Genomic DNA, 19,437 nt, shown 5'->3' with positions numbered 1-19,437 from the left:
TTGGTATCACTTGGGTTCCAAAAATAATGACAGTGAAAGGCTTTAGTGTCACTGGGGTTCCAAAATACAAACAATTAAAGGTTTGGTGTCACCGGAGTTCCAAAAATACCAACAGTGAAAGGCTTGGTATCACTGGGGTTTCAAAATATGAACAGTGAAAGGCTTGGTATCACTGGGGTTACAAAATACCAACAGTGAAAGGCTTGGTATCACTGGGGTTACAAAAATACCAACAGTGAAAGGCTTGGTATCACTGGGGTTATAAAATACCAACATTGAAAGGCCTGGTGTCACTGGGGTTAAAAAAAACTGAAACCATATTTAGTCATGTATAATGTGCATCCAACTAAATAATTCAAGAACACATCTGGGTCTCAAGGTCATTTTATTTACAAATAAATGGTCCCAAACCAAAATTCCATGCATAATTAAAGCAAATGGACATACAACTACCACCATCCCACCTCCCTTCAAAATAAGTCTCAGAATCATCAAAACTCAGTCCTTAACTTTTCATGTCCTTTCTGTCTGCTGCATTAAATGACTCGTGTCAACAATGTCAACAAAACAACAGTAACAATTTTCATGATCAGGGCTGCAGTTTCAGAGTAGACATTAGAGCTAAACCAAATACCAAATTGTCCTATTTAATTCATATTTAAATTTTCAGTGAATGTATCAGAACAGGATTTGAATATCTTTCAATGTTAATAATGGTGTAAATCCATTTACTTTCCTTGGTCTGCTTTGGTATTTATTGCCATCCCTGCCAAACTGCATTAAAAACACTGAACAAAATCATCTAATTCTAATTAAATGATACTGTGGGGACAAAAATAAATTTTGGAGGATTCCGACGAAAAATCAAATTAATGTATGTGTTATTTCCCATTTTTATCCTCAAACTCAGTACAAATATTAATGTACCTTAAGATGGATGGTTATGGGCAGACACTTGATTAAATCTGGGACAATCTCAAAAATTCATCTTAGAAGTGATTTCTTCACAATAAAAGTCACATGTATATGTGCTCAATTTAATTTAATTAAATTTGGATATGTTAAATGCAGGTGTATGAAATTACTTATACTATTATATGCCTGTCATACTGGCCGACTTCTGACTGACCAAGGTGGACACTGGGGTTTTCTGCTTAGCCAAAGGAAATTTATGGTCAGATTTGCTATTTACTGAATTGTTTCAAATGAAACCAATACCAAGGTAATGACCTCATCTTATATTTAAGACTACATTGTGAAATGCATAAAATGACTTCAGTTGACAGTATAATGTAACCTCTACCTGAACCAGGTACCTGGGAATTAGTTCCCTCATCAACCAAAATTGGGAGTTGACTATTTGTTTTCATTGGTAAAGAGGAATTCACTAACAAAAAGTTACCTCACTGTCAAAATGGCAAATGAAATTAAATGTAAAGTAACCTCTGCACAAATTTCAATATATGTTGAAAATGGCTTGCACTTTGACCAGTTAATGGACTACTCTACCTTCTATGAGAAATCCCTAATTTCATGGTGCACAGATGGTGGTTATTCATCAATATGGTCTATAATGGCCATTTCAAATGTAGTTGGTTTACTAATTCAGGCTCTGTACCCTGTTATGAATGGTTAAAATTGACTAAATTGTTATCTACATAAAAAATCCAAAACAATGCACAGCTTACTCTATTATGGAACAGAATGGGTCCAATGTATGGTACCATTGAGACTGTTAATCATTTTGTCCCAGTCCAATGCATGGCACCATCTAGACTGTTAATCATTTTGTCCCAGTCCAATGCATGGCACAATCTAGACTGCTAATCAGTTTGTCCCAGTCCAATGTATGGTACCATCTAGAATGCTAATGATTTTGTCCCAGTTCAATGAATGGTACCATCTGGACTGCTAATCATTGTATCCTGGATCTAAGGAAGAGTGGCAATCAAGCAAACAATGAGCAATTTCAGCTTACCATATTCTGTACACCAGTCATAGGCAATAAACAGAAATTTGCTTTCATAATAACAGACAACATGGAGAAGGAATTTAAAATTGCCAGAACCAAAAAGTCACCATTATCAAAGACATCATCAGAGAATATAAACAGATCTGACATAGACAATGAATGCAGTGTAAATCTGCAAATTGTTGCCACTGATCAGTGCACAGTACAGAATGATCAATCACTGATGATTATTCTGTCATGTCAACTGAAATGGATTGTGACAACACTGATGAGAACATTGAAACTGATGCTAAACCAGTCAGTTTCCTTGTTCCTATGAACATGAAACTATTATTAGGTCAATGGCATTCTGGTCATGAAGCATACAAACTATCACTAAAAAAAACCCAAAAAACATAAAGTCATGTACCACCTGGTAATAAGTATAATTGTTGTCTGTTAGTTGATAACTCTAAGAACATAAGTCAACTGGAACTGAAGCAAAAAGAATTAAAAAATTTACAATGTGGATTATGGGATACTGTAATGGGCAGCACAGTTAAATCAATATTTGTGATTAAAAATGAACGCTTGATAAATGATGAGCACAAAAATCAGAAGTACTGCCTTAAAAAAGACTAGGAACCACAACCAACATAGAAGAGCATTATCATCTTAATCAGTAATACATGATGCTCAAAAGAGATCCAGCTTTTAACAAATGGGTCTCATATGTTGTAATGTTGATCAAACAGTGACCAGTGTTGCATGTTTCAAATACCAAGAAATTAAACTAGTATCTTCACAACTGCATGGGAATGTGCATTCTGGATGAACATTCACAAGAACAAACCCAAAATCCATAATAAAAAATGAACGAAAATTTGAACAAGCAGCAAATGATAGAAATCTTTTGTTACTTGAAAAAAGATGACTCAATGAATTGTGACTTCAGAGAAATAAGAACTATAAGTATAATGTCAGGAAAAGAGACAAAAGCAACTGCGCCAAACAAACCAATGAAGCAGATGAGATTGTGACAGACATGTTAAATGAACAACATTACATACAAACTGTGATAGACAACAATTTACAAGTGTCAACAGTTATCTGCGACAGTAAAGAATAAAACAAGGATCTCGACAAACACAAAGAATCAACCAATTGGCATTGACCAAACATTCAGCCTTCAAAACTTTTTGTGACATTGTTGGTGTACAAAAATCTGAGAGTTGTAAGGAAAAATACAAATGATAAAAAAAAAAATTCATATATAAAACAATTTGTTGTCTCTTGGGGTGTTTTCAAGTGTCCTGGGGTTTCTTGGGGGCTTTCCTTTGGCAAGTACAGACAAGAGAAAAATCCTCTGCTTATGTTACTCAAGAATTATACAATGCAAAATTTTACTGATCACTGTCTTTTCTGTTTGATTTCATTTATATATATATACATGTATTCTGGGTAGATGCTAGTCCTAAGACTTCAATGCTGATATTTATGTTTTGGGTCTCTGGGTCTTTTTGTCTAAATAACGGCACTGTGTAGTGTGTTTTGATGTCGACTAACATCATAATGAAAGTGAAATTTTCAGGTATATCTCACACAACTGGCAGCCAATAATGATGCTTTTCTAAAAAGTAAAGTCAATATGTACTTTTAATCAGACTTAACTTACTGTGATGTCTTTTCTCTACTAAATTCAAATTCTCACAATAGAAATGGACCTGTTTTCAAGTTTTGTTGGCCTACATTTCATTTGGCAGGAATGCAATGGAAGCCTGGATTGCCAAAATCGGGTTAAGCTGAATTATATTTCTTTAACGAAATGAATAAAAAATATATTAATTTTGAAGAAAGTGTTCAGATAGCTTCATGTTGTTCTGATTCTTATAATCCTTTTAATTGATTTAAGTATTCCCGGCTTCTATCACATTCCAGCCAACTGAAATGTAGGCCAATGGAACTTCAAAACATGTCCATTTGCTTGTGTTGGATTTTGAATTCATTCGGAAACAGACATCAGAGTAAGTAAAGCCTGACTAAAACATAACTTTAATTTGTAAAAAAGCGCTAATATGGGTTGCCAGTTGTGCAAGATATTACTGAAAATTTGATTTGTCGTGCCAATGTTAAACGACATCGGAACACGCTATACAGCGCCGTTATTTGGGCAGCAAGACCCACACATCCAAAACAAATAGCGTCAGGGTCTTACATGTAGGACTAGGTAGGTGAGTGTTTTGGGACAGTCCTGGGGTAGCCTTGAGGTCTTTATCCCAACAAGGCTATAACTTATAAATCAATGGATGAAATGACTACGTCTTTTGCACAAAAAAAATGTCTATATCCTTTATGTCTTTTGCATTCAACGGGGGTGTGGGGGTTTACAAACAAACGGGTGGGTGTGTGAACTAATCATTGTATATGCAAACTAGAATTTTGGCGAAACGACCCTGATCTCTCACATTACTAAATGCAAAACATTTAGATTCGTATATCGTGATAACACGTATCTGATGCTGTTCTTACCACTCATTCTTCGAGATTTACAGACAAACCATTGATCGATTTTTCCATCTGTTACAGTGACATAGAGTAGTTTCCCTTCGAATACGTAACTAATGAATTTGATATCTGTAGAAAAAATATAACAAAAATAATTGTTGAGAAAATATTTATAAGTAAAAGTAAATTACTTGTAGGATCAATATTGCTTATGTGTGTAAAATAAGTTGGGGGGGAATACCTTTTTACCTTTTATACGAATTCAAATAGATAGCAACTTTACTTTTCAATTATAAAAAAAAAAATTGGCTGTGAGAACGTTGGACGTTGAGTCTGCGTAGTAAACTGTCCGAAAAATGGTATACAAATGCTTTATTTATAATACGAAATTGATCTAAATCAGATACGAGTGAAACTAACTTTACTAAAATGTTAATACATGATCTATTTAGATTAATTTGCTAGTAGGTTCCAGGAGCAGGGCTCGAGATTGACAGGGATTTTAGGAACTCCCAATTATCGATACGTTTGATTTGCATGTTTGTTTCTTTTTTCCGTTTAAAAAAGTTGACTTTTTTTATTGCTTTTTAAGATTCATTTCTTTTAAAGAGATGAGCCACTTTGGAAAAAAAGGAGACTATTTGTCAGATGAATGAATAATTATTTTACTCCATGTTTGCCACAGGGGCTCGTATCGTTGCCTGTGGGATATGGCACTAATTCCTTACCCCAGGAACATTTAGCATCCCGCTGTGCGGGAATAAACCCTTCGCACATGCCCTTTTGGGCGCATGCGACTTAAATCCAAGTAATCAATCAATCAATGCTTACACTTGACCTGTCATACATGTACTATATAATAACTACAAGGGAAGACACTTCTCTACCCTATCTCGCGCGACCTATTTAAGAATAAAAGCTGATAGTTCAAGCAACATTTCGCGTAGCATAATAAATTTGGTGCCGCTGTTTAGCTCAGGCATTCGACTTTGTATGCATATCAGAAGTTTGGCTTACAATCATACCTTGAAGGAATGCCAGACCATTTTCCCACACTACTGATTGACATGGCCATGATCGCACCTGCTTAATATGCAATAACAACGTGCTGAATGGAATACTACCTTCTCATTGGCCAACTGAAAATAAGTTATAAATAAATACAGGACATCATTTTACAATGAGAGGACAGTATTCCATTCAGCGGGATCTCACTTGAATATTAAAGGAGACCAGAAACCAATGGAAATATAGAATAATAATAAAAGTACTATAGCAGAAAACCTTATTCTGAAGTATCATCTGCGACCATAATGCCAATATTGAAATATTGGCCTATCTTCTTGGAGCTGAATTTCCGTGACCTCGTATGCAAAATTTCTGTGCCTATTTCCATGGTTATTTTCGGGATGTGACGTCATAGTAGCGACTCTAACAGCCCAAGTGGGAGTTGCCAGATTAAAAGACAATACCGTTTAGCGTTGCTTATGGGTGTAATAGAACATTAAGAAAAGCCTGTGGACAACATTTTTTTTTCTTTTCCGAAAGATAAAGGCATAATGAAAGAATGGATACATTATTACAAACAAGTCGATTTCAAAGCAACACCATACAGCATTATGTGCTTGTTACATTTCTCAAAGGACTGTTACGAGAGGGATTCTGAAAAAATGGCAGCTCAAGGATACGCATATGCTAGGCCTAGACTAAAAGTTGACGCTGTTCCAGACATAACGTTGAATATTTTAAATCCTGGCAAAAGTGTTAAACGTGCGAGATATGAAAATAGGCAGAAGGCCGAGTAAGTGACCACAAAATGTAACAATCAATTCACAGATCTTTTATCCACACCAGCAGTGCTAAAAATAAATCTGATGGCCCGACACCCTGGGCCCCTCTGGTTTTAGTTCCGACCCATCCTGTAGTCAAAGTGAGGTGCCCATCAGGCTTGTCGAAACAAAAATTGTTTGCCTGAGGAAACTTTGGTCGTGCTGGTGAAATGAGTAAATGTATTTTCAAGATGTTGACATACATGCCTTAACACGGCACAATCTAAATCAAATCACTACTGTCCAAGGTGAAATTTAGATGTGATTTTAATCAAATGGAGGCTTTGCCAAAAATAATATTCTAAACCTGTCGTGTTTCGAGAAAACACAATTTTCAGTAATCTTATAAAAATTACAAATTTAAAAAAAAATCATTGTATACATGTAGTATGTATAAACGGTAATCTGTAATGATTGGAACTGATATAAAACTATTCCTTGGGCAGTTTAAACAGCAGCGATTAAAAGAAAAGAGGTCAAAGTTTCACATTAAATGGCTGACAATAGAAACTGTGGGGGGGGGGAGGGGACTATTGACCCAACCCCTTGCCCCAATGTGCGAGTGCCCATGGGACGTACCTTTTCTCCATGTGATACGCTTTATTATTCCCCCAGGACAAGCCCATTTTGCATATTCTGGTCAGCTCTGGCTAAATTGCAAAATAGCTAAAGTTTTGATTTAAGTACGCAAACAATAAAGCCGGTGTGGCTAATGAACATACTCCTTATTCCTGCATTGATCTTGTGAAAAGGACTGCCCTTCGGACATACTTCAAAGAAACCATGTTTGACAGTGTGTGTAAGCACCAGCAACTAATTGCCAAAATAAACGATACCTATTTTGTTGTTACTTACGATGCCATGGACTACAGGTTTAAGTCTTAATGCATGTAACACTGTTTGCTGAACAAAATATTTATTCAGAATTAGTTCTTTAGGGCCACATATACTGCATGGTATATTTTGTTTTATTCGTTGTAATTTAATCATGGCAATTAAACTTTACATATACGGTAGAGGACAGTATTCCATTCGGCGGGATCTCACTTGAATATTAAGCAGGTGCGATCACAGCCATGTCGAGCAGTAGCATGGGAAAATGATTTGACATTCATTAAAGGTATGATATTAAGTCAAACTTTTGATAGGGATACACAGTCGAATGCCTGAGCTAAATATCAGTACCAAATTCATTAATTTACGCAAGGCGTAGCTTCAAATATCGGTGTTTATTCTTAAACGTATGTGGAGAACTCGCCCCATGGAGAACTCGCCCCAACATATCTGGAAAAGTTGCCCCAGAGTGGTTGGAGAAGTCGCCCCAATTAGTTGGAGACATCACCCCAAAACTTGTCACCCAGATAACCTTTTTATAACAGAATTAAATCATCTTTTACATGATTCATATTTAGATTTTTATATATATACGCGATCAAAAAAGCGATATTAACTGGTGATCATAAAAAGCAATATCATAGTAATATTTCTAAGGACAAAATTAAGTCTTTATATAATCTAATGAATGATGACAGTATAGTGATTAAAAAGGATGACAAGTCAAACACTATTATGAATCAAGATGATTATGTTAAAGAAGTGGAACATCAATTACATGATGAAAAATACTACAAACATATTATCGAAGACCCATCAATAGAAATTAAATTTAAACAAATTCAACATGCATTAATGAGATTGCTAAAAATAATTATTATGTATATGAGTAATTTGATACTTTCCCTCTTAACATATGTACACCTCAATTCTACATATTACCCAAAACTCATAAAAATCCTGACCATAATTTATTTTAAAATTTTCCAGGACGACCCATTATATCAGGTTGTAATTCATATACTGAAAACCTATCCAGATTTATTGATAGTGTTTTACAACCTTTAATGAAATCACTTCCTTCATACTTTAAAGATACAACTACTTTCATTAAAGAGTTGAAGTCTATTCCACAGCTATCTGATAGTTTCAATCCTGGTATCATTAGATGTAACATCACCAACATTCCGCATGCAGGTGGTATTGAAGCGTGTAAATATTTTCTTGATAACAATCCTAATAATAGCACACTGTCTAGTGAAGATATTTGTAAAATAATAAAACTTATCTTGGAAAATAATTATTTTCAATTTAATAATACAGATTATATACAAATAATGGGTACATCAGTGAATATTAATATGGCTCCTTCATACTCTTCCTTTTCATGGGTAAATTAGAAAAGGATTTTCTTCAAAACAAAAAGTTTAATCCATCTCTTTGGTTCAGATTTTTAGATGATATATTTATGATCTGGAAGCATTCAACTAAAGAACTGAAAAAATGTATTGATCGCCTAAATCATTTTCACCCAACGATTAAATTTACTTATACTGCATCTAGTACGCAAGTTTCATTTTTAGATGTAAATGTAATAAAAAATATTGATAACACTATCTCTACAAATATTCATATCAAGGAAAATAATATCCACCAATATATGGAATATTCTTCATGTCATCCCATGTCATGTAAAAACTATATACCATTTAGCCAATCCAAAAGATACAGATGCATTATTTCAGAGGAATGTCAATTACTAAATTCGTTGAATAAAATTACAAACATATTTACAAAATAGAAATTATCCTACAAATGGAAAAGTTGAAAAATTGCAAATTTTATAGATTTAATAAGTTATTAAGTAGAAGAAAAACAACAATAAATAGAAGCTTAACAACCATGTGGCGACATCTCAGAATTACTATATATGATCCTTGGGGCGACTTCTCCAGGCGAAGTGGGGCGACTTCTCCAACTACCATGGGGCAACTTCTCCTAACACCTGGGATGAGTTCTCCCAGGGCGAGTTCTCCATGGGGCAAGTTCTCTATTCATTCTTAAATAGTTCGAGCGAGCAAGGAGACGTGTCCTCCCTTGTAGTTATTATATAGTACTTGTATGACAGGTCATTTGTAAGTAACAATATGAGCCCCTGTGATGTTTACTGAAATTTTGATCCAGTACAATTCATTAGAAGTCAGGAGTTGATACAAGTTTAATTTGACCTGTTCCCACTTTTTTTATGGGATGCACTCTCATTCAAACTTAATTGTCCAAATATGTTTCATAGTCAAAGGAAACTTCTCATAGGATGCAAGTTTTAAAGCCACTTGGAAACAGAATCACAGTTAAATTATTCACTTTTACTCTTGTGACATCAGACTGATTTTGTCTCAATTATTTAACAAAACATGCTTGTGCAGCTAATTATAAAACTAATATAGTATGGAATAAATAAACAATGATTTTACATGCAAAAATGGACACAAGTAGGGAAAAGCAACACAAGAGATATAAACAGGCATTTGCAATTCCACTAGCATGGCTTCTGGAGAATCCTTTGTAATTAGTGCAGTTGACAACATGTTGGTCCAATTTTTCTCCTTTTAGCCGTTGTTGCACATTTTCTTCTCTTTCATTTAGGGAAGAGACAGGATTATGTTGACCTTTAAAGGCTAAAGGCAGTCCTTTCTAATACTTCCAAGTTCTCTACGAGTTCCACCATTGGGTTCTATCCTCATCTTTCTGATCCCCTTGGTGTTGGGAGCTTCAGAGACAAGCATTTCATTCCTTTGTGCCTCTATGAAAACTTAGCAATGTCATGTTCTTTCAGTATTATCTAAACCTCCTTATGAACCTTTGAGTGAAGCTTCTATCAGGCATGTTACCCTTAAGACTGTGTTCCTGCTTTCCTTAGTATTGGTGAGAAGAAATGAAATTCATTCTGTGTCTGTGAAAAATGTTTGTCAGTTGTACAATGATAACTATGATGTGGGTTCTCCTCATTGACAACCATGTATAGCTATTATGCACTGAAAAATGGCATTAAACCCCAAATAACAACAATAATAACCTTGTGTTTCCAGCTAAAAACCATTTTTCAATAGCTTCAGGTTTTATTGAGAATCTGTCTTAGTTGCATATGTGCTAGGGATGATCAAGATAGGCTCCTCTCCCAATTTAGGATTTTACAGTTTTATTTGGTTGCTTCAGAAAGGAAAAGGAATGGTTGGATTGTTTCTTTCCCCATCTCAATGGTTCCTCATATCTTGGCAGGTACCAAGTCTAGATGGATTGGCCAAACTGTCAAGAGAGTTAGTAATCTCCCATCAAGACGAGTCATTCTATTCATGAGAATTAAAACCAGTGAGGTTTGGGATTTTGAAGTTTCATGATCTTCTATAATCTTTCCTTTTGAAGCATCACTTAATCTGGCAGTTTCACTCACTCTTTCATCCTTTTACCTTCAATTGCTGGCACACCATAGAGAATGTGTTTAAGTTTTGGGTCCATTTGTAGCAGTACAACAGGTGATCAAGTCATCTGTTGGCTTACAAGGAAGACGATGACTGTTTGGATGTGGAGGTGTTCCCTCCCATCTGCTGGAGTGGTCTAGTCACCCCATGTCCCTCATAATCATATGCGCTAAATGCAGCAAACAATGTGTATGTGAGACTAAAAGGGAATTCCAAGTGAGACTAAAAGAATACTTGAGGGGTATCCATAATTGTAAAGATTCCCTAGTGTTTAAACATTTTAATCTATCTGACCACAAATTAGATTATGCTAAATATAAGATAATAGAAATTATTAAATCTGATCCAGAGCTGTCTAGTAGCACTTTTTACAGGAAAAATAGAAAACATTTTTGGATATACCAATTACACACTCAGCATTTGGTAGGGATTAACATTTCTGTTTAAATGGGAGTACAGGCATATTAACTTCATCTATCAGCTTACAGTTTGGCACATTATTACAGTTGTATTAGTTATGTACAATTTTCTTTTTGCCATCTAATCTGGAGTTCTTAAGTCTGCCACCTGGCTAATAATTCAGTAATGCAGTAGTAGTAGTAGGTAGTGTATTGCTGCTATTAAAATGTAGTGGAGATGGGGGCTATATTTAATTTAGGCAATAATAATAACAATAATTAAGAATAATACATTTGTATAGGTAATACTAATAAACAACCCATGCAGTAATACATAAAAAAACAATTAAATAGCATTGATATAGTATGTACATAAATGCATAATAAACAGTTGTAATACAAAAAATGAAAATAAGTGATTCACCGAGGATGACCCATAAACATTTATAAAATCTTATTTCTTATGGGGTCCTGTGGTATCAAGATTTTGTTTCAGGGTCCATTTTGCAAATTAAAATTTTGTATTTGACTGAACTAAGAAATTATATTAAAGTCTTAGAAATTTGAAAACTGATTTTAGAATTAAAATAAGCTACATCCCCTCTCATCAGTCGACAGGCTGCTGAAACTATGTGCTAATTGCTAACTAGTGTGTGTACACTGTCCACCATTGAATTAGCTATTGTATGATTGTTCTCCATCATGACCAGTTAATTTGGAAATGATATAAAAGTGGCGACCGCTCCGATGGCCTAGTGGTTAGAGCGTCCGCCTCGGATGCGGGAGGTCGTGGGTTCGATCCCCGGCCGAGTCATACCAGAGACTTAAAAAATGGTACTAACAGCTGCCTCGCTTGGCGTTCAGCATTAAGAGGTTAGTGTTAGGACTGGTCGGCCTGGTGTCAGGATAATGTGACTGGGTGGGACATCATGCTACATGTCTGCGGCATGATGCCCCAGTGCTAGACATCACTATAAACTGCCACATTGCAGACATCGTAGCGATATGACTGAAAAATTGTTAAAGCTACGTTAAAAATCAAAATCACACATCACACATATAAAAGTGGCAGTAAACAACTTGTGAGTCTGTCTTATTTCCTCCACTGTATCATGACAGAGTGTATCAGTCTGTTGAGTCAACACATGACTGAAACTGTGTAGGCTTCTGGAAATCTTGATCAATTTCATGTATCTTTTCTTTAATTAAGCATTGTTTTAATGAATGATAGTAAGTAAGAAAAATAAATTGGCCTATATAAATGTCTTATGTTACCTATGCATAATCCATATAAATGAGGAGGGCATCCATTGACTCACAAATGCAGACCTCCCTAGCTTGTTTTTATCAACCAGTTACAAGATATCTATCCACCTTTATGGAGATCAGATAAGAGTTGTTTCCCTTTGCATAGAGGGATTGATGCCAGATCACATCCCTACTTCAGCTACTACAGTGGTCACCCTCTTATTTGGCCCCTCTCACCAGTAGCCACCATCATTTTTTTCTCAACACTGTCAAGTCTGTTTACAAAAGTTCCCCTCAAGGGCAGCAACTCCTTTGATGCAGCATGCAGCCAGCATTTTAGGCCAAAAATTTCAAAGTTACCCCTCACAAGCAGCCACATTTAATCCTAAATACCTACACTATGTACACACAAAAGTCAGAAAGTGTAAGGGCAATCATTTTTGGCCAGTTAGATTAATCAGGCAAGTGAGGAAATGCACCAGTTATGATGCAGACTCCATCAGTTTAACTAGTACCTCTGTGTTAGTTAAAAGCTTCTCTGAGTCACCTTGAAGGTAAGGTGAAGAGGTCACTGGCCCAGAAGAAAATTGAACAGGTCAATCATCACCTTCTTTATTACTACAACAGGTCTTCTCAGACATAACACTAGGGCCGGTACCATCTTGGTGACCTGCTTGGGCCAATGGTGGACAAACCAGCAGATCTGGGTACTGTTTACAGTGATCTAACCTGTGATAGCCAATACCAGACTTTGGTATCAGATGTTAATTAATTGGCTGTGGACAGCACCAGCTCTGACACAGTCTTAACACCTGAGATTCTTGGTACTGGGTACAGTGAGATATAGTTCTGTTATACCCAGTCCAAACTTTACAAAAGGAATAGCTCCTGATATCCAGAATTGCAAGTCCAAGCACTAGCTAAGATTTGGAGTTCTTGCATTCACTTCAGTGGCATCAAAAGATGAATGTCTTCTGTACAATATTAGCCTCCAGGAGGTATTGCAGCCTGACATTAGGCAGCAAGATCACCAGCTCCAGCTCCAGCAGCACCATGACCTGATTACATCTACACCAATGCTCCATCAGTAATTCACTCAGTGAATATCTGGAAATAATAGTACATGTATAACAGCTTGGCCAGATGCCCAGTCTAATTTACTGTCCATTTTAAGTTGGCTTTGCCATCATTGTCACAAGCATTGCAATAGGTATTCATGTATTCCTATGCTTCAGTGTTTTAGGACATGTGTTCACAATTACTGTCTTCGATTCTTGATCCTAGATTATTCAAGGAAGGCTTGGCCTTCTCATGCTTTGATAGAAGTTTTCCAACTTCTACAACCTGAGTTTTGCTTCCTTCTACGATATCAATGGCAAAACTTAACAAATCTCCACATATGTTGATATATTATCAAGAAAGACCAGCCAGTATTCACAGCCATCATTTCAGGGTAGAAACCACCCCTGTGGCATGCTTCAAAGGGAAGCAGTTCTACAAGCCCTTTTTCAGACATGGACAAAGCCATTAATGGCCACTGACCATGAAAAGCAGGACAGTATGAATCACTTCCATCCCACTTTCTCTCCCTGACAGCTTCCATCTTGTAGAAAATATTGTCATGCTCATGCTGCCCTTTTCACACATCCTGGTTGGAGAGGGGGACTTGAAGATCTTACCATGGAATGAAAGGTCATTGCCCCAACAATTTTACATATTGTCTCAGTGGATCCCTAGTGACATTCAGAACCCCATCCTCATTGTCAAGGACTTTCTTTGCTACATACAACCAATGAGGCCCATTCAGAGCCAGCATTTAGCAGCAAGAGACAGTCTTCTAATGAAAAAGAGAAGTATTGATTGCTCACCAGGATTTTCTTGCAGACTGTTCTTAGTGCCAAAGGCTAATGGTATGCTCTGGCCTATATTAGACCTAAATCCTCAACCATTTGATTTGGGTACAGATCAGAATGAAGAAACTGAGACAGATTTTTTTTACTTCATTCAAGATGGAGACTTTGCCATCCATTTTTTTATCTTTCAATCCATAGCTTTTACAGAAAATTCCTCAGATTCATAATTAGGAATATAACATATTAATTAAGGCACTCCTTACTGATCTGAACATTACTCCCTGTATATCTTTACATGGAAATTATGTTGTACTAAAGAGCCACTCCCACATCCCTACATTTCTTATACCTGGACAACATTATGTAAAACAAACACCTGATGAGTTAGATTCTAGATTAAGACTTGAAATTCCTTGTTTCACTTCTGCTCTGCCTTGAATTACTTGTCAACAAGGACAAATCTGATATTGTCCTGTCTCACCATTTTGCCCACTCATGTATTTAGTTCAAAAGGTATGTGAAGTAGGCCTGCCTTCTTAAAGAACATCCCATGAAAATCATCTTGATGGTGTCTACAATTTTTGTTGCAAAGAATCACATCTTTGATGGTGTCTACAATTTTTGTTGCAAAGAATCACATCTCATCTTTGCCGTTTTGGTTTCCTTAGTGGAGTAGTTGATCTCCTGATCTTGGATTGCCTATGTATGAGACCATTAAAGATGATTCTCTTGTCACATTAGTGACTGTAGTTATGCCCACTGTATCAAGTGATTCCAGTTTTAGGATAGGCATGGCTCCATGTGAAAACCTAATCTGGCTTATGGGTGAGCATGTCCTTGCAGTTAGCCACTGGCAGTTATGATCGTAAGGCAGGGTGGGTGCCAACTCTCATCATTATTTTGGAAATCGGTAGGTTCGGCAGGGTATGACCCCTTAATTATCATCCATTATATATCAGTCTACTGGAGACAAAAGTCATAGGGAATGCATTTCAATCATTGCAGGAGACACTGTCTGCAAAGAGTGTTCTCATCATATCCAGCAATGTCACCATGCTAAATTACATCAGTAGGCAATGGAAAACAATTCAACAGACATGTACCTTCTGGTTTGAGATCAGGTGGAGTTATCATCGACAAATCCATATCAAGTCTGCAACATCACAAGTAGACTGAGTGTCCTAGAGGACTCGGTGCTCTAATTGAATCAGCTAGTTAAAATCAAATGCTGTTTTCACTCCTCAGTATTCAAACAAATCTGCACCTAGTGGAGTTGATCATATTCATGGAATGCATGTTGCTGGAAGGCAGAGGAATCAGAGCACCAGTCTGGTTCTGACTGTGTCTCTAACAGGGGAAAAATCATGGATGATTGATCTGTTAAACTTAACAATGGAGTTTCCTGGTCCTTCCTTACTTGCTCAAGCAGCTGAAAATGCAGCTGTCTCATCTGCTGACCTCATTCCTATCAAGCAAGCCCACAGAGGGAAAAAATACAGGGTCCTGTAAGAGCTTGAAAGTGGTACCAGAAATGGTCCAAGCTGTTCATTTCTACCATCGAAAGATGGCAAGGATAATCTAATCTCATCTCAGGCTCTATTGTCCAAATTAGTTTCCTGCTCATATCAGCTCTTGAAGTCATGGCAGTTGCAACTAGCGTAGTATGTGAGCATAACTTCATGAGTGCCTGACATTATCCAGGCTGTGTAATAGAGGGCAGAGATGACCATCTCAAACTTTTACCTAGGAGACCTTTCATCCCATTGCACTCAGTGTTTGACCAGGTGGGACCTATAGCAGCAGCATAACAGGCTTCTTTCTTGGGTCACATTAACTTCAATAAAATTTGTGTCGCCAGGCATTTCTACAAGCTAACCCTAGCCTGTATCTCAAAACTTTTATGGTTTCATTAGATGACCCAAGATTGGGCCTTCTCCGGGATATGGGGATATAACTTTCTCCACCTCTTGCCTGGTCTTATAGTACATAGTGATTGGGTCACGCATTTGAAGAAAGAAAGTTTTGGAGTCAAGTTTATTTTATATGACCTAACCAATTATGAAATGTACCAGCCCTCTGTTCAAGGAGAGATCACTCTTCTCTAGCTTCCATCTAGGTGGGCAGACAACTTTTAGCACTTTTATGTTAAAAGACAAGCTCGTTTGGGCTGGATTTGCTAGATATTTTATATATTCCTATATATTGTCAAAGAGATATATTTACCCAACTACCAACAACATAAACACAAATCTCACATCTCATGATCATCATATCACAGCTTCGTGCATTAAACTCAGGCCAGTATGATACTTTACATTTCAGGCAGAAAGGAAGGCAGTTAACAAATACTATCCACCAGATTGGGATCCTAGTAAAGGCTCTATTAACGAATATGTCGGGCAGCATCCACTTCGAGACAGGGCCCGGAAGCTCCACATGGGTATCCTGGTTATCAGGTAACGGCATGTGATAATGTTGGATATCATTTGTGCAGTTGAATAATCTTATCAAAGTAGTTCCAAGATATAACTTTAAAAGTCATGTGCTCCACTCTGATAGTTACATTCATCAATTATAAAATCCCGCTATCAGCCATCAGCACAAAGTTTAAAATTTGCATATTTTAAAATTATAGTACCATTTTAAAAGTGGCCTTAAATTTTATAATGTTGACTTCATCATAAACAAATTACAGGTATCTGTCAACTTATGTGATTTCAACTTGAGTGAATTTTGTGTGAACGTGATTTCATAAGAATTTTTAAAACTTTTTTTTACTGAAGACTAACAAAATATTAAACTATTTGCCTGAAACACAAAAAAATAGGTTTTGTAAATGGCTAAAATGAAATCATATTAAAGTTTATTAAATTACATATTTTTCAATGAAAATTAAAGATAGGAAATAAATTTCAAGTTACCATTTTTTGGAACACAACTATTGCACAAGACATGGGTTAGCTGTATTGTCAGCTTAACAGATGTTTTCCAGGTACAGAAGCCAAACTAGCCATAAATTTTAACTCTGAGGCTTAATTAAACTTCTGCCTTTATTTCAGAATACACCGGCAATACTGTATTATTTGTTTGTTAATGGTGATAATCCATTATATATCAGATGGTGCAGCATATTTGTACCCAATGATGTTTTTTTTAATGACTCAACCAATTGTCCAGCACTAATTCTTAAGTGTGCATATGTCAGTTTACAAACAGCTATTAGTTAATAATGCCTGTTGAAGATAAGCTATAGCTTTTATATGGCAAGTATCATTTTGTATCAGTTCTCTCAAACAGCAGAATTGTTAGTGTACAAGAGAATTGTTTCACTCAACAGACTGCTAAACTATGATTGTTTATTTTGCCTTGCATTACAAGAAATCATTTTGCATCAGGTTTTTTTTTTATAGATGTGCATATCAAAGAGCAAATATGTTAATGTACCAGTGAATTGTTTCACCCAAAGTAGTCAACAGACTACTAAATTGTGATTGTTTATTTTGCCTTGCATTACAAGAAATCATTTTGCATCCATGAAAACTAATGTCTTCACACCTTCACTAAAACAAATACCAGTGGCACAGGAATTCATCATTCATCTTAAAGTCTACTGTTGCTTTTCTTAAGTCAGTCGTTACAAGGAGCATTAATTCATGAACAACCATCAATTAAAAGTTGCCTGTTATTTTCCAGATTTGAAATGCCCTATAATATCTGGTGCGATGGGTGCAACAGTCACATCGGTATGGGCGTCAGATACAATGCAGAAAAGAAGAAAGTTGGCAACTACTTTAGCACCCCCATCTACCAGTTCAGGATGAAATGTCACCTTTGTGATAATTACTTCGAGATCAAGACAGATCCAAAGGTAATGTATGGTTTCATACAGCATGGTTTTAAAATTTACTGTCTAACTGGTATTTTTAGTAGCAGAATAATTTTATCAATTTAATTATAACAGAATAGAATTATGAAAATAAATCCCTTATTAAATCAAAGTACACTATAATTCAGCTTTTCATGTCACTTAGGACAACCAGCATCAATACTTTTCCTGAACGAAAAGTATATTGACATGTGATTTTCACCAGAAGACAAATTGTGATGTCTAGTTTATAGTAAATGAAAATGGTACCAATCTACATCCATTATGGCCACCACAATGGCCTTCTTGAAATAAAATTTGATCACTTCTTCCTCAGAATGGATAGTCACATTAGCATGGGGTTTTCACTAAATGGCTTCTTTTGGTGCATAGTTGGTCCTAAATGTTCCAACCCAGAAATCTGTCCTTTTTTTGGTAATCACACTGAATTGTACAAGAAAATATGACATTTCTGTTGATCAGCTGATCAGTAGATAGTGCTTATTTATGTTTCAAATTTTATTTTGTTTTTGCTCCACACCAGATTGAGAATGGAAGAGATAATTTTATTGGTTGTGGTGGGCAACTTTGGCCATTGTCAATTTGCTTTTCATGACCAATTCAAACCATGAAGAGTCCAAGCAATTCAAGTCATGGTGTCGCTTGTTGGATCTGTGGCTTAAGTGACTTTTGTTGCATTAAATGATGAGGATTACCACTTGTGGAAGGCACTGATGACACTTGGTATAATTCTCAGATTTAGTGGCTGAAAAAACAATTTGAAGCCGTCATTGTTGACTCTACATAATCTGAACATGCCTCATAAACTTCGAGTGGTGACAATCTGGTTATCTTGTCTATCCTGAGAAGCATGGTTTCTTGAAGCTTAAAGTTGGCTATTCGAAGCTTTTAACTGTTGCTGTTTTCTGTCCCTCTTATTGTTGTAAAAGACATGCAGCATATAAACTTATAGGATACCGTGTGCACTAACTTAACAATGTCAACAAAGGAGTTAAAAATACAATTTCAACAATATTTTATTTTCATTTTTGACATTTTTGTATATTTAAATTGTGTAATGATGAAAGAACCATATACATTATTTTTCTGCACTTAGCAGTATTAGCTTTTCAATCATTGCATCCTAAGAAGAAAAAGACAGAGTGTAATTTATTACAGCAACTTGAACTCATTTTCATTCAGCAGCCTGACTAAGGAGGTGTCTTTATTTTTTCCAAGAATCATGACTATGTTATTGTGAGTGGTGCCAGAAGGAAAGAACAGAGATGGGATCCCAAAGAGAACGAGCAGATTGTACCCGAGGGTAGGTCCAGGTCATCTTGCTGCTATTCTTGTTTCCTTACTGTAATGTGTCTACATAGAACCAAGAACTTTCATCACTGAATGTTGTGACAGATTAAGGCATACAGACTGTACTCTGATCTCTAAGTGCATTAATGTGATGTCAGCTCAGA

General features: G+C 36.2%; 2 protein-coding genes across 6 annotated transcripts in view; one reads left to right on the top strand and one right to left on the bottom strand.

Annotated features, from left to right (window-relative positions):
- Nucleotides 1-4,615, bottom strand: part of LOC149807126 (protein EFR3 homolog B-like) — a 138,046-nt gene extending 133,431 nt beyond the window's left edge. For all 5 annotated transcript variants that reach the window (XM_089962380.1, XM_089962388.1, XM_089962401.1 and 2 more), the window contains exon 1: nucleotides 4,481-4,615. In XM_089962380.1, coding sequence (XP_089818506.1) covers nucleotides 4,481-4,487 — 7 coding nt within the window. In that variant the 5' untranslated portion in view covers nucleotides 4,488-4,615. The remainder of the gene's footprint in view (nucleotides 1-4,480) is intronic.
- Nucleotides 4,616-4,731: 116 nt separating this feature from the next.
- The window catches only part of LOC149807125 (coiled-coil domain-containing protein 130 homolog), a 38,408-nt gene continuing 23,702 nt past the window's right edge, over nucleotides 4,732-19,437 (top strand). Inside the window, exons 1-4 of the mRNA XM_089962424.1 lie at nucleotides 4,732-4,815; nucleotides 16,420-16,553; nucleotides 17,791-17,965; nucleotides 19,202-19,286. Coding sequence (XP_089818550.1) covers nucleotides 4,813-4,815; nucleotides 16,420-16,553; nucleotides 17,791-17,965; nucleotides 19,202-19,286 — 397 coding nt within the window. The 5' untranslated portion in view covers nucleotides 4,732-4,812. The remainder of the gene's footprint in view (nucleotides 4,816-16,419; nucleotides 16,554-17,790; nucleotides 17,966-19,201; nucleotides 19,287-19,437) is intronic.

Source organism: Sinohyriopsis cumingii, chromosome 1, assembly GCF_028554795.1.
Source record: "Sinohyriopsis cumingii isolate HCF-2022 chromosome 1, ASM2855479v2, whole genome shotgun sequence".
Lineage (NCBI taxonomy): Eukaryota > Metazoa > Mollusca > Bivalvia > Unionida > Unionidae > Sinohyriopsis > Sinohyriopsis cumingii.
This window is presented reverse-complemented; position numbering and strand designations above follow the sequence as displayed.